This window comes from Suricata suricatta, chromosome 4 (genome assembly GCF_006229205.1).
Source record: "Suricata suricatta isolate VVHF042 chromosome 4, meerkat_22Aug2017_6uvM2_HiC, whole genome shotgun sequence".
Lineage (NCBI taxonomy): Eukaryota > Metazoa > Chordata > Mammalia > Carnivora > Herpestidae > Suricata > Suricata suricatta.
The window spans coordinates 100,749,338-100,764,104 of NC_043703.1; the positions used below are offsets into that span (position 1 = coordinate 100,749,338).

At 35.9% G+C, this 14,767-nt stretch overlaps 1 protein-coding gene across 1 annotated transcript in view; it reads right to left on the reverse strand.

Annotated features, from left to right (window-relative positions):
- CLHC1 (clathrin heavy chain linker domain containing 1) overlaps positions 1-14,767 on the reverse strand; it is a 36,921-nt gene that overhangs the window by 21,058 nt on the left and 1,096 nt on the right. Inside the window, exons 2-7 of the mRNA XM_029936227.1 lie at positions 10,493-10,680; positions 7,050-7,180; positions 5,173-5,374; positions 4,960-5,072; positions 4,037-4,121; positions 2,393-2,499 (exon numbers count right to left, since the gene is read on the reverse strand). Of these exons, the coding sequence (XP_029792087.1) occupies positions 2,393-2,499; positions 4,037-4,121; positions 4,960-5,072; positions 5,173-5,374; positions 7,050-7,180; positions 10,493-10,680 (826 nt within the window). The remainder of the gene's footprint in view (positions 1-2,392; positions 2,500-4,036; positions 4,122-4,959; positions 5,073-5,172; positions 5,375-7,049; positions 7,181-10,492; positions 10,681-14,767) is intronic.

Sequence of the window (14,767 nt, forward strand, 5' to 3'; positions counted from 1 at the left end):
AAATTTCCACTTAAAATGAAAATAATTGGAAAAACTATCTGTATCTGTAAGCTCCATTGAGTTTATCTCTCCTGTGTTTATACCTCTGTATTTCCTTCTGAGCATCTCATCTTTTAAAAATGTAGTTTAGTTTTAAAATAAAAGGACTTTTAAATTCTGAGCAACATTCAATTAAGTACCACCCATCCAATATTGGTGAATTTCTCTTTTTTTAATATTGGTGATTTTCTCAGCATAACATCCACACACCTAGAAAAGTAATAAAAGTTGGCTGTTTTGCAATTTACCTGGTAATTACATCTACTTGAGTATTAATTGCAAGCTCTAATTTCTACTAAAACTTATAACCCATACTTTGAGCAGTCAAGGGGAGAAGAGATAAAAACCTTAGGAATATACTAATATCACATTAAACTTCACCAATTTCAGAACACTTCCCAAGAAAGAGATCCTGGGTATTTGTAAGATGTTTGAATTTTTTTTTTTTAAGTTTTAGAGAGAGAAAGTATGAGTTAGGGAGAGGGGCAGAGAGAGAGAGAGAAAAGAAAGAGAGAGAGAATCTCAAACAGCCTCCACGTTCAGCACAGAGCCTGATGCAGGGTCCTCCCATGACCCTGGGGTCATGACCTGAACTGAAATCAAGAGTTGGACACTTAACCAACTAAGCCACCCAGGCACCCCATGTATATCTGAAAATTTTTAAGGAAAATACTAAAATTTTCAACGTTAAAAAAAGACCTGAAAACTGAAAATTACAAAACACTTACAAAAGCATATTTTTAAGACTAAATAAATGGAGACATATACCAAGTTTATGGGCTCATTGAACCAAATAACCAATATTGTTCAGTGTCTATTCTCCTGCAATTGATCTACAGATTTAATGTAAACCCCAGCACAATTTTTTTTGTAAAATTTACAATCTTATTTTAAATATTTAAATAGAAATATGAAAGAACCAGAAGAGCCAAATTAAATTTGATAAAGAAAAACAGAATTTGAAGTCTAACCCTCTCTGATTTTAACACTTACTATAAAGCAATAATAATCAAGACATTGTAGTTAGTGTTAGCATTAAGATAAACAAATAGATCAATGAAACAGATTAGAGCTAAAAGTATAGGGACAAATGATTTTCAACAAAGCTACAAAAGCAATTATGTAGAAAAAGTCAACTATCCAGGAACAACTGGATAGTTATAGGCAAAAAAAATATTTTGACCATACCTTACATCACATATTAAAATTAGCTCAAACTGAATCATACATTATATGTAAACCTAAAATCATAAAATCCTTACCAAAAAAAAATGGAGTTAAAACCTGTAGATTAGACACAGATTTCTTATGTACAATGCTAAAGACCTGATCCATAAAAGAAAAAACAATCACAAATTGAATTTCAACAAAATTTAAAACTCCTCTTAGAAGGCTCCTGGACGGCTCAGTCAGTGAAGCATACAACCCCTGATTTCGGTTCAGGTCATGATCCCACTATTTGTAAGACTGAGCCCCATGTCCAGCTCTGTGCTGATAATGTGGAGCCTGCTTGGGATTTTCTCTCTCCTTCTCTCTCTCTGCCCCTCTCCTACTCCTGTTCTCTCTCTCTCTTTCGCGCGTGCACACGTTCCTCTATCTCAAAAATAAATAAATAAACTTAAAAAGATACTTCTAAGAGAATGAACAGACAAACTATAGACTGAGAGGAAATATTTTTACACAATATACCTGATAAAGGATTTTTATTCACACAATGAAAAACTATTCAACAATAAAAAAGAATGAACCATTGGTAGATACAACACATGGATGAATTTCAAAATAAGAATGCTGAATAGAAAAAGTCAGTCAAAAAAGATCACATACACTCTAATTCCATTTATATAAAATTCTAGGAAATGCAAAGTAATCTACAGTGACTGAAAGCTGACTAACAGTTGCCACTAAGGGGAAGCTGCTGGAGAGAGGGAGGTGGGAGGGGTGAGGCCGAGTCAGAGAGAGGGATAACTGAGCAATGAGGGAACTATTGGGTGATAAAAATGTCAACACTTACCAAATTGTGTATTCTAAATATGTACAATGTGTTGTATACATGTCAATTTACAACAACAAAGCTGTCCTAAAAGGAATTAGAGCAAATTTGATAAAATATTAACATTCGGTAAATCTTGCTAGTACATGGCTGTTGTATGTTTCTTCATACTTTTCTGTATACTTGAAATATTTCCTCATTTAATTTAGAAAATCTAATCAAATTCTTCAATGTGACAGCTAAAGAAACTGAGTAAATGGCAGAGATAGGGTTGGAAGCCTAGATCATGTTCTTTCCATTCTATCAGGAGGGAAACGTACAATTTGCATCCATACTTAAGGTTCAAAGAAGAGTACTTACCCTTAAGTTTATTTACTGTCCCAATGTTTTGAAGAACTCTTCTAGGACTATGTGCTGCAGAACAAGCTGCCTTTTCATATTCACCAAGTGACATTAATTCACTGAACCTACAACCATTGCATTTCATTAGACATTGTAATAGTACACACAAAAAGAAATGATTAGAAATATCTATAACAGACTAAACACAGTAATGCAGAAAAACTATAACTATGTTCATTCATTCTGAAAGATGTTCTTTCACTTCTTTCTGTAATATTCTGTCATTTTTTGTAGCCTTTGAACCTTACCCTGTACTTTATTCCTATAGCACGCATTGTAAGACACAGAAAATGGAAAGAAGTTCTACCGAATTTACAATGAGCTCAGATTTTTTTTCTCTCATGTTGTGTCTAGATAAAAAGAGATATTGGGGAAAGAAGGACAATATGCTTAGAGACTCAACGTATGGGAAATAGTAATTGAAACAGAAGAGCTGCAGGATTGGAGATCAAGAGGCGTCCTTGGTATTGAGGCCTTTGTTGTTGCTCTGCCAGGCATCAGACTCCCAATTAAATATGAGATTAACACAAGAAGAAAAAATAATAGTTCAGATAACTTAAGTCTCTACTCTTCTTCCTAGGGCAAAATGTCTTCAAATCAATCCTTACCCCACAATTAATAAAACTATGGCAAACAGGATTTATAGTGTTGCAAATGAAATTGAAACCCTAGAAGAGAAAAACACCAAAGTAATACTAATAAGCAAAATATATAAAACTTTTAGCTTCAACAAGGTTTTTTCTCTCCTGTCTGAAGCTGGTACACTTGGAGAAGCACACAGTATAAGGAAATAAAACAGGCTTTGGTGCTGTCCCAAAATGATCTTTGCCCCTTCTTTGTACCATATCAATCAATTAAAAATTATTTAACATATGAGACTAGGAATATTACATATGTTCCTTATATACTGGCCTCATAGTGTATGAATTAATCTCTTAAATCTCCTTAGATCTCTTAAATCTCTTAAATCTCTTAGATCTCCTTAAGCCTCTATTATGCACTATATATAATAGCTTAAGTATGAGGGAGAAATATACCTTTTTAATATATCATAGGATGGAAATGATGAGAAAAAAATGACGAAATTGGTTAGGATAATCTGACTCAAGAAGACATTCTCAAAAAAATTTTGTAACATCACGCTGATTGTTAGGATGTACAAAGAAAATCCGGTATACATATAATTTAAGTCAACACTAAGAGCCACCTATATCCTCTGAAAAATTTCCTAGACTACCAACCTAATATTTTTTACACAAAGAATATATTTTTTATTCTAGTTTATTTTCTAATTTGTTTAGCAGAGTAAAATTGTAAAAATACAAAATCTAGAGACTATAACTCATCAAGATGCTAAATAAGTGCTATTCATTTAATAAATAATATTAAATATTTAATTAATAAATATTTAAATAAATATTAAATAAATGCAATAACATTCTCACGAGGAAAATCAAAGCTTTTAGAATAATTTGCCTTTAATAGGGTGCCTTGGTGGCTCTGTTAGAAGAGCATGCAACTCTTGATCTCAGGGTTGTGAGTTTAAGCCCCATGTTCAGTGTAGAGATTACTTATTTTAAAAATAACTAATTAAATATTTGCCTTTCAATGTAGTAAAGCAAATTTTCAGCTTCTCTTGCCTTGCCTGGATCATCTTCAAGCAGTTCCTCAACAATGCCTTGGTCACCTGTAAACATTGAAAGCACCAAGGGATATTTAAGAAGATCAATCAATAGAAAATAATAAATACATATATGTTTAATGTCAGCAACTTAATGCTATGGTTTCTAATAGCACCAACCTCTTTTTTTTTTTATTAACTCATCTTTTGGGATTTTTTTTTTTTTAGTTTATTTATTTTTGAGAGAGAGAAAAAGAGGGAGAGGCAGAGACAGGGAGAGAGAGAATCCTAAGCAGACTTTGCACTGTCAGCATGGAGTCTAACATGGGCTCAAACTCACAAACCATGAGATCACAACCTGAGTTGAAATCAAGTCAGAGTATTTAATTTTTTTAACATTTACTTATTATATTAAATTTTTTAAAACATTTATTCATTTTTAAGAGACAAAGACAGAGTGTGAGTGGGGAAAGGGCAGAGAGGGCAATACAGAATCTGAAGCAGGCTCCAGGCTCTGACCTGTCAGCACAGAGACCAATGCAGGGTTTGAACTCATGAACCCTGAGATCATGACCTAAGCTGAAGTTGGACATTTACCTGACTGAGCCACCCAGGTGCCCCATCAGCACCAACCTCTTTTTAAACTGAGTGGCCTCCCTGTCCCTCTCTCCCTTATTTTCAGGAACATTTTTAGGTATTCTCTCTTTGGTTTGCCACATCCAGTATTTACCAATTATGTGCTGGCTGTTGAAGGGAGAAGCCACAGGGTAATAGAGAGCTAACAGAATAAGTCCATTTTTTATTTCTTTAAACTCAGCCTAGGAAAATCATCACTCTTTAGTTTTCTGGGAGAAAAACAATGTTTTCCTTTATTTTTGTTAATTAAAAAAATACAGTAAATTACCATGGAAATCTTTAGTTTTATGAATTTGCTCCACGATATCTTGAAATGAGCTGCTCGTATCAGATTTTACCCATGAAGTAAGTGCATTTGAAATAATCTGCAGTCTTTGATGACTACAAAGAAAAACAATATACTGAACCTAAAATCAAATAGAATGTTAGAATAACACAATAAAAGCTTCAAACTTAAAAAATACATAAGCAATCTTCATACCAAAACTGTAATTCTTTGTTTAAATTTTCAGCTAAATCTCTCCGTTTTAATATCACCATCATTTCCTTATCTAAATCTGCCTTCATCTGAACTGGTACATATTTTTTCAACATAACCTGTTTAATTTCTGCATATTTATCTTCAAGATGTTTCAGGTACGCAGTGAGAGCATCTAAATTGACGGATTCTTGGAGAGTCATGCCTAGGGAAAAGGGAACAAATCAAACAAGCCAAACCATATGGTGGACTCTTGTGCTAAAACAGCAAGTTTCAGCAATATAGATCATAGTTTGCCATGTTATGAAATAATTAAGAAATGGTAGCATGAACTTATAACTTAGTGAACATAAACAGAATTAGCATACAATTTTAAATGTGTAGCCATTTTAAACATACTGTCAATGAAAACTGATTGTCCAAACCCTAGTACTCAAAAAGTTTTAATGACCTTATTGACACACCTTGCAAACCTCTTAAATATCATTTTACCACTAAGAGTTTCTGCCTAGCGAGTCAAGATTTTTGTCCAAAGATTTCTCTCTACCCAAATCTTTCATTCATCTAATACAGCAAGTCCCAGGGTAATGTTTATTCTCTCCAATGCAAAGCTTATAACATCTGCTAAACTTTCACTCCTCTCTCCCTCATTGCCTCCTGTATTCATTATTCATCACAACCCACTCACACTTAAAATGATTCCTTTATTCAGGCCAACTGCTGCCTTTATTTTTTCTTAATGTTTATTTTTGAGGGGGGGAGGGGCAGAAAGAGAGGGAAAGAGAGAATCCAAGCAGGCTCTGAGCTGTCAGGGCAGAGTCTAACTTCGGGGTCAAAATCAGGAACTGTGAGATCCTGACTTGAGCTAGAATCAAGAGTTGGATGCTACCTACGTGCTCCCAATTGTGGCATACCTCAAAATTGTCTCCCAGATTAATCCCACTCAATTTTTAATCATTCCCTTACCCTGAATCCTCTCAGCATTTAATCAATTTGACCTTTTCTCTCCTTATTTATATGTTCCTTATTTGTAGTTTTATATTTGAACGTGAATCTAGTCCCTGCTTCCACCAAACACCAGATGATCATTCAAACTCAAGTGAAATGCGCTGGTATGGAGTAGCCCATTATCTTCAAGACACAGCTTCTTCTACTGAAACCAAACTGATTTCCTAAAAGTTCCACCTATCAATTCTGCCTGTGGATAAACACTGGTTGAAACTCTTAAGTTTTTAATACAATTATCTATTCTGAAAGTCTTCCTTTTCTCTAGGATGAATATTTGCAATTCTTTTATCCATTCATCATACAAACTTCTCAACTCCTGATGAATTCCAGATTATACTCCACAGTTTCTTAAAATGTGATTTAGCTGAAGATGAAGAACCAGTGAATGCTGACATCAATGTTAATCAACAACATTAATACACCACAGTTTTTTCATACACCAGGGGTTCTCTACTTTAGAACCACCTGAGGGACTTGCTAAAACACTGCTGAGCTCCACCCCACCTCCACCCAATTCCCATCCCTGGATCTTCTGACACACAGTAAGTCTGCAGTCCGGTCAGAGAATTTGCATGTCTAACAGGTTGACAGGTAATGCTGATATTGATGCAGGAAGCAAACTTTAACAGCCACTCCATTATACTTTAAATAACCCAGTCACCCTGGAACCGTCCTTCAGTCTTTGAGGGCTGTTGAAGTCTTCTCAACCCCTTGTATCCACTGGGAGTTCTGACTAAAGCTGTTTGTAAAGTCTGGCTTAAGTCCTGATGCACTTCAAATATACACATTGCAGCACGTATGTATTAATTTGTGTAATAGGTAATAACTGGAAACAGTTGGAAATTTTAAATATTTTAAGCAAAATACAGTACCTGGAATAGGTTTTGAAGGATCTTTGGAGAAAGTACATTTTACTTCTTCTGTGTCATATTCTGCCCTAAGTTGTTTCATTTGGTCTATTTGCAATTGAATTTTTGAGGAATTATTTTCAATAACCCTCATTCTGAAAAACAGAAAGGCTCTCATATATCTTTCAATGAATTTAGTTACTTAATTATAAGATTTAAAGTAAAACAGGTTAAATCCCTGTTTTGGCTAATTATAATTTTGAACTGTTATGGACTTAGATGGAGGTTTATAAAACAATGCCCATAAAAAGTTAACTAACCTCTAACCTCACTAGGGAGGAACAGCTTTCTTTCAGAGCATCAGTAAAATCTTACACTATGATTCATAATCTCACGGGAAATTTGTACGTGTAAAACATAATAATCTGGCCACAAGTACTATGTTTATTCCCAGTAGTTGAAAATTACCTTTGCAATTAAAATTTTTATAATTGTATTAGTTTCACGTAGCTGCTATAACAAATTGCCAAAAATCTTATTGGTAGCTTAAAACAACAGAAATTTATTCTCTTCACAGTTCCAGAGATCAGAAACCCCAAATCAGCCTCACTGGGCCAAAATCAAAGGGCTATTCTTTCTCTAGAAGCTCTAGGGAAGAATCTGTTCCTTGCCTCTTCCAGCTTCTGGGGGCTGCTGGTCTTCTGTGGCTACATCACTTCAATCTCTGCCTCGGTGGTCACATTGCCTTCTCCCCTTCTGCCTATCAATACTCCTTCTGCCTCTCTTTTATAAGAACACTTGTGACTGTATTTAGGGTTCACCTGTATAATCCAGGATAATCTCCCTATCTCAAGATCCTTAATGTAATAACATCTGTAAATACCCTTTTTCCAAATAAATAACATTTCCAGATTCCCAGGATTAGAATCAGATTATCTTTAAGGCCGTTCATTTTTCAGCCTCCTATAGTAATTTAGATCCTAGAGCTGGAGGAATGATAGCACTTCTTTGAGTTAAAACTGACTTACTCCAGAAACGGGGATCTTAAAGACCAAGACGTAGATATAAATTTATTTTAAGCATTATTGGAAGTTCACTGCCTAGTTTATTACTGATATGTTGGCCCAGGGAAGAAATAACAGATTAAAATAAGTTAGATACATAAATGTCAGAGTTTTTGGCAAATGAAAAACATGTTTTTGCCTGTAAGGAACTGCTGCCTACATCTGATTACTATACAGAGTTCCCAGTGACTACAGATGACTGAGTAAGAGCCTGCAGCATTTATGAAAGAGGGACTGTGGAAATAAAACATCCTTTAGGTTTCATCCAATAAACTTACGCTTGCAGAAGAAGAGCATATTAAAAGTAAACAGAGTTCCAAAAGAATTGAAAGCAGGGACTCAGATACTTGTACATGAATGTTCACAGAGACATTATTCACAACAGCCAGAGGTAGAAACAATCCAAGTATCCATCAACAGATAAATAAAATATGGTATATTCATACAATGGAATATTATTCAGCCATAAAAAGGAATGAAATTTTAATATATGTTCCAGCACTAAGGCAAAGGTATCTAATTGTTGCTCCTTTCTGTAACTACTTTTAGGATCTTTTTATCTTTGGTAATTTCACTGTGATAAATCTAGTTGAGAATCCCTTATTATTTATAATGTTTGGGAGTTTGGAGACTTCTTAAATCTGTGAATTGTTATCTTTCCACCAGTTCTAGAAAATTCTCAGCCATTATCTCTCCAAACATTGTCCCATTAGTCTCTTCTTTAAAAAAAAAAATTTAATTCCATTATCGTTAACATACAGTGTTATTTAGTCACAGACGTACAATATAGTGATTCAACAATCCCATACATCACCCAGGGCTCATTACAAGTATTCTCTTCTCTTCTGAATTCTGATGAGACATGACTTTCTCACTCCATCCTCCATGGATGGAGCCTCCTTTTCTTTTTATAATAGGTTTATCGAGATTCAGTTCATATACCTTAAGTACACCCTTGTATACAATTCAGTGAATTTTAGTATATTTAGAGTTTACAACCACTACCACTTGTAGTTCCAGAATATTTCATCACCCCAAAATAAGACCCATACTTGTTAGCAGTCTGCTGAACAGAAGGCAATTTTCTATGCAGTCCCCAAGGACTGAGCAGCTTACCTCCGGTTCACTCTATGAGCGAGTGTATAGCCCTTTAATGTCCCAGCTTTATATGAAGAGGATTTCCCAGTAGACTACACCCTGGGGTAGATCCTAGGCTTGTCTTTCGTCCTCCTGAAGCTTATAGTCACTAGTTGTAACAAGAGCTCTCAGACTACTGAATACTGAAAATAAGCTGAGGGTTGAAGGGGAAGGGGGAGGGGGAAAGAGGTGGAGGTGATGGAGGAGGGCACTTGTGGGGAAGAGCACTGGGTGTTGTACGGAAACCAATTTGACAATAAACTATTTTTAATAAATAAATAAATAAATAAGTAAATAAGTAAATAAATAAATAAAACAAGAGCTCTCAGGGCCAAAGAAGCATTACTGGTCCTCTTACCTTTTGTTACAATTTTGCCCTGATAATCTCTTACTCATTTGCCAGCTTCCTACTGCTTTTAGAAAGATTTTTTTAATACTTTACGTAGCATTTTTTCCAGAATAAAAAGACTTATCTCAACATCTAGCCAACTTTATTACCAGAAATGGAGATTAAATTTCACATAGTTTTCCAAGATGATTTGAAATAATCTATAAAAATAATGTTCCCACCATTTACCAAATGGAACACTGAAAATATAACACTACTCATCAAGAGAGGATCTTATCCTCTCCTACTGTTGTGCATCAGAGGATTAAGTGCTCTAATTCAGACAGTAATCATGAGAGTTTACTATCAAATCTTCCACACAAGAAATTACCTGGAGCAATTACCTGCATCTTTCATTTTATGATACTATAATATGCTTCCAATTATCCTAAGAGATATTAAAAAATTCTCAAACAGAATTATTATTTTTTCACTTGAAAGAAGTAAAAAATATAGTTATTTCAAGTTGGTAAGAAAGGTCATAAAAAAAACACAGCTTTAAAATAAAATTGAGAGGCACCTGGGTGGCTCAGTCGGTTAAACATCCGACTTCGGCTCAGATCAGGATTTTGTGGTTCGTGGGTTCAAGCCCCAAGTCTGGCTCTATGCTGACAGCTTAGAGCTTGGAGCCTGCTTCAGATTCTGTGTGTGTGTCTCTGCCCCTCCACCGCTTGTGCTCTCACGCATGCTCTCTCTCAAATGGATAAACATTAAAATAAATAAATAAATCCATATCCAAATAAAAACAAATCTGTTTTAAATAAATGAAAAAAGAAAATAGAAATTCACAAAGACTAAGAAACACTGGTTTTAGTTACAGTGACTGGTTAATATAACTAAGTAACATCACCTTTTAGGCTACTTACTAATGTACTTACTTTGCTTCAAGTTGGATTGTTCTTTTCCTGTGATATACCAGTGTTACGGGCTCTGCCGCCAGAGCTTTAAGTTTTCCATGAAGACAAAGTGCACTTCTTTGGCCTTCCTTCATTGTCTCAATACAGGCATCATATTCTTTTTTGATTGAAGTAAGAATGGATTTGTACGCAGTGACATACTCTATTACCTGAAATATGATTTTTCTGCCTATGATACTGAATTTTTTTCTAGAAGACTATGGAACAAAAGCCTTGAAAACAGCATTGTATATTATTTCTTAAGTAAAACACGAGCAATTCAAAGTCTTAAACTTTAATATCTAGTCAAACGTGACTGGGCATTAAAGACAATTATTTACCGAATATGTATTTTGTGAATCACTGTAATACTGTGAGCTTAAATATTTTTGCTTTACTTAGTAGGAACATGAACATTATATGATGTCAGTTAAAACCAATATCAGGTCTAATTATTTCAATTATAGATATTTTAAATATAAGTACTTATCACCCCTTATTATTTGTAAATTTAGTCTCTGACATCATTCATACCTTAAAATCTTAGATTTCCTTTCCCTCTTTGTTTTTCTAATCTCTTAGCTCCTACTGGCTAATCAATACTATCAATTACCAAATGGCAACTGTAGAAAACCCACTACATATTCATGGTTTCCTATGGTGTATATAAGTACAGAATATGTCAAGAAGGATAACAGAAGAAAATAGAAACAGTGGGTGCCTACAGAGAAGCAAAGAGGAAGCAGGGTCTGACATGAAAAAAGTTTGACTTCTTTCCATTGTTTATTCTTTACTGGTTCTCTAGTTCTTTTTCTCCTTCTTTCTGTTAATCTTGTGTATGCATTACCCATGCAAAAGTAAGTAATTAAGAAACATTTTAAGAAAGTTGAAAAACAAAAAAGATTATAAATAATTTATGGTTTCCAAATTCTATGTAGAGGGAATAGATGTGATCAATCCATAATTTTCTCTGAAAGCTATAATTATGCTGTCTATCCCTGGTACATCTCTAGTCTCTCTTTAATCTTCACTGGTTTTCTATTAAACAATATCTAGAAAAAATTATCTGGTCTGGAAGAGATCTGGTCTAGCAAGAAATAGTGTAAGATTATTGATTAGTGGTAAATACCAGGAGAGGCAAGTGAGTGGGAGATATTGGTTGTCTTTTTTGTTTGTTTGTTTATTTATTTTTGAGAAAAACAGAGACAGAGTGCCAGTGGGAAAGGGGCAGAGAGAGACGAAGACAGAAACTGAAGCAGGCTCCAGGCTCTGAGCTGTCAGCACAGAGCCCACCATAAGACTTGAACTCAGGAACAGTGAGATCATGACCTGAGCCAAAGTCGGATACCTAACCAACTAAACTACCCAGGTGCCTGACTGTTCTTTTGACTTGACCATATTACCCATCTACTCAGATCAGGAGGACAGCCACCTAAGCACCTTTAATAAAATATTAGAGGTCATTAGTCTGCAGTCTTCCAAATTAAATACCCTGCTATTCCTGGCCACCCTCCACTTTCCATGCCTCTAGGATATGCCACAACAAACTACAATAAGTGAATGGAGAGAAAACAGACATTGTGACACCACAATCAGCTCCCACATCTGTGGCTACAGGACACAGATTTCAGAGGAACACTCATGGGAACCTGTAAGAATGCACAGAAAATGCATAAAAGTAAAGGAAGCATGCTATAGGTAGAATCCAGTTTTGCCTGACTCACAAAATATTTTAAAATGTAAGAAATTTCACCAAAAACTGTATTTCTAGCTTCTCTTAAAAACTCTGAAAAATCTACCAACACGAACCATCATTCCTTAATGGCAACAATGAGCTGGAGCTTTCAATTGGATTTGTTCTTCATTTTACCACGGTCCTCAGGGTTCCTTCTTCTCTTCTAGCCAACCCACTTAACGCTTTTATAGGGCCTTCCTGGCTTCTATATCATTCAAGTTTGACACTCAGATTTGCATTAAACTCAGCAAATCAGAGCTATACTTGCCAAGAACAGGAATTTGAGGGAGAAGAAGCTTGGGAGTCATTCCACCTCAGCTCCTACAGATGGACATAGACCATTTGTACCTGCTGCCAGAGCCACAAAAACTAGCCACTTTCCAGAGGCCAGTTGCCTCCATGACTCACCATTTCTGTAGAAGCTCACTCCTCCTAGCTTTAGTTTTCCTTGTTCACTGTCTGTCTCTTTCTATAACGCACACTCAGTTCTTACTATCAGAATCTCAAGCGCTCCCTGTTTTGATTCAGGCACAATTCTGCAGGTCAAACCCTCTATCTGTGACTTGTTAAAAATTTTTTTATAGTTTATTTATTTTGGGGACAGAGAGAGAGAGAGAGAGAGAGAGACAGCGCATGAGTGGGGGAGGGCCAGAGAGAGAGGGAGACACAGAATCTGAAATAGGCTCCAGGCTCTGAGCTGTCAGCACAGAATCCGATGTGGGGCTCGAACCCACGAACTGTGAGATCAGGACCTGAGCCAAAGTCGGACACTTAACCGACTGAGCCACCCAGGTGCCCCTCTATCTGTGATTTTAAGCAGAATTTCGTATCTGTTCTCTGATTCCAAGTACTCAGAGATGCAAGTTAATACTTTCATTTTTGCCCAATTAGATCCTTCTAAGAGGGAAGGATGAGTAGAGAAGGCAGTCATTAATAGTTTATGAACAATCAAATGTGCGGGAATAAAATGAAAATGGAAAAACAGATTATCCAGGGAAACTGGAAGAAAAGTTTCTTTAAGCACCAAATAATTTCTATTTCAGATTCCCTCTCAGTCCTGAAGAGCAGGATTCTTTACAAGGCACAAATGTACAATTTATAATTGTACAATGGACAGACAGTCCATATGGAAATCTTGCAGGAAGACACAGATTTCAGAGGAACACTGAAAAGACTAGGGAGAACAGGACTATAGATGTAGTCTTACAATCTTTTATATAATCCGTGTCTTTTCTCTAAGAATTAAATTTACCAATACCAACTCTAGAATGATTTCACTAAACTATGCTAATTTAAAGCAGACAACTCTTCACGTAAGAAAACTTCGGACAAGTTAGCTTAGAGCTGCTTCAGACCCTCTGTCCCTCTTTCTCTGCCCCTCCTTCCTCTCAAAAATAAATAAACATTTAAAATTTTTTAATAAAAAAGAAGAAAACTTCTGACAAGTGTCACCAGCTGGGCATGCAAAGATAAACATGTCACACTTATGACAACTCTCCTCTGCTGATTTCAGATAAGGAGAATCTTACCATTGATTCTTGATACTTATGAAACCCACTCAAAACCATACTTTTAAACATTTATCCAATATGTTCCTTAATAACTCAAACACCAAAAGCAGTATCATTGATCATAAGAACATACAAAATGAAGTTAATTTGCCAATGTACCAATTCTGAAAGATCGTTTTTCTAGATGACTTAAAAGGAAAGACTTGTTTCTGGAGTGCCTGGGTGCTCAATTGGTTAAGCTTCTGACTTCGGCTCAGGTCATGATCTCAGTTTGTGAGTTCGAGCCCCGCATCAGGCTCACTGCTATCAGCACAGAGCCCACTTGGGATTCTCTGCTCCCCTTCTCTCTGCCCTTCCCCAGTTGCACACACACGTGCGCTTGCGTACGCGCATGTTTTCTCCTTCTCTCTCTCAACAATAAATAAACATTAAAAAAAATTTTTTTAAGAAAAAAGAAGACTTTCTGGGGTGACTGGCTGTGTCAGTCAGCTCAATATTGGACTCTAGATTTCAGCTCAGGTCATGATCTCACAGTTCTTGGGTTCGGGCCCCAAGATGGGCTCTGCACTGACAGTACAGAGCCTGCTTGGGATTCTCTCTCTCAAAATAAATAAATAAACTTAAAAAAAAACAAGAAGTCCTCCACCGCAGCAATCTCCTACTCGACACATCCCCAAAGGCAAGGGAATTGAAAGCAAAACTGAACTCTTGGGACTTCATCAAGATAAAAAGCTTCTGCAAGGCAAAGGAAACAACCAAGAAAACTAATAGGCAACTGACAGAATGGGAAAAGGTAGTTGCAAATGACATATCAGATAAAGGGCTCGTATCTAAAATCTACAAGGAACTCACCAAACTTCACACCCAGAAAACAAATAACCCAGTGAAGAAATGGGCAGAAGACATGAACAGACACTTCACCAAAGAGGACATCCAGATGGCCTGTAGGCACATGAAACGATACTCAACATCACTCATCATCAGGGAAACACAAATCAAAACCACACTGAG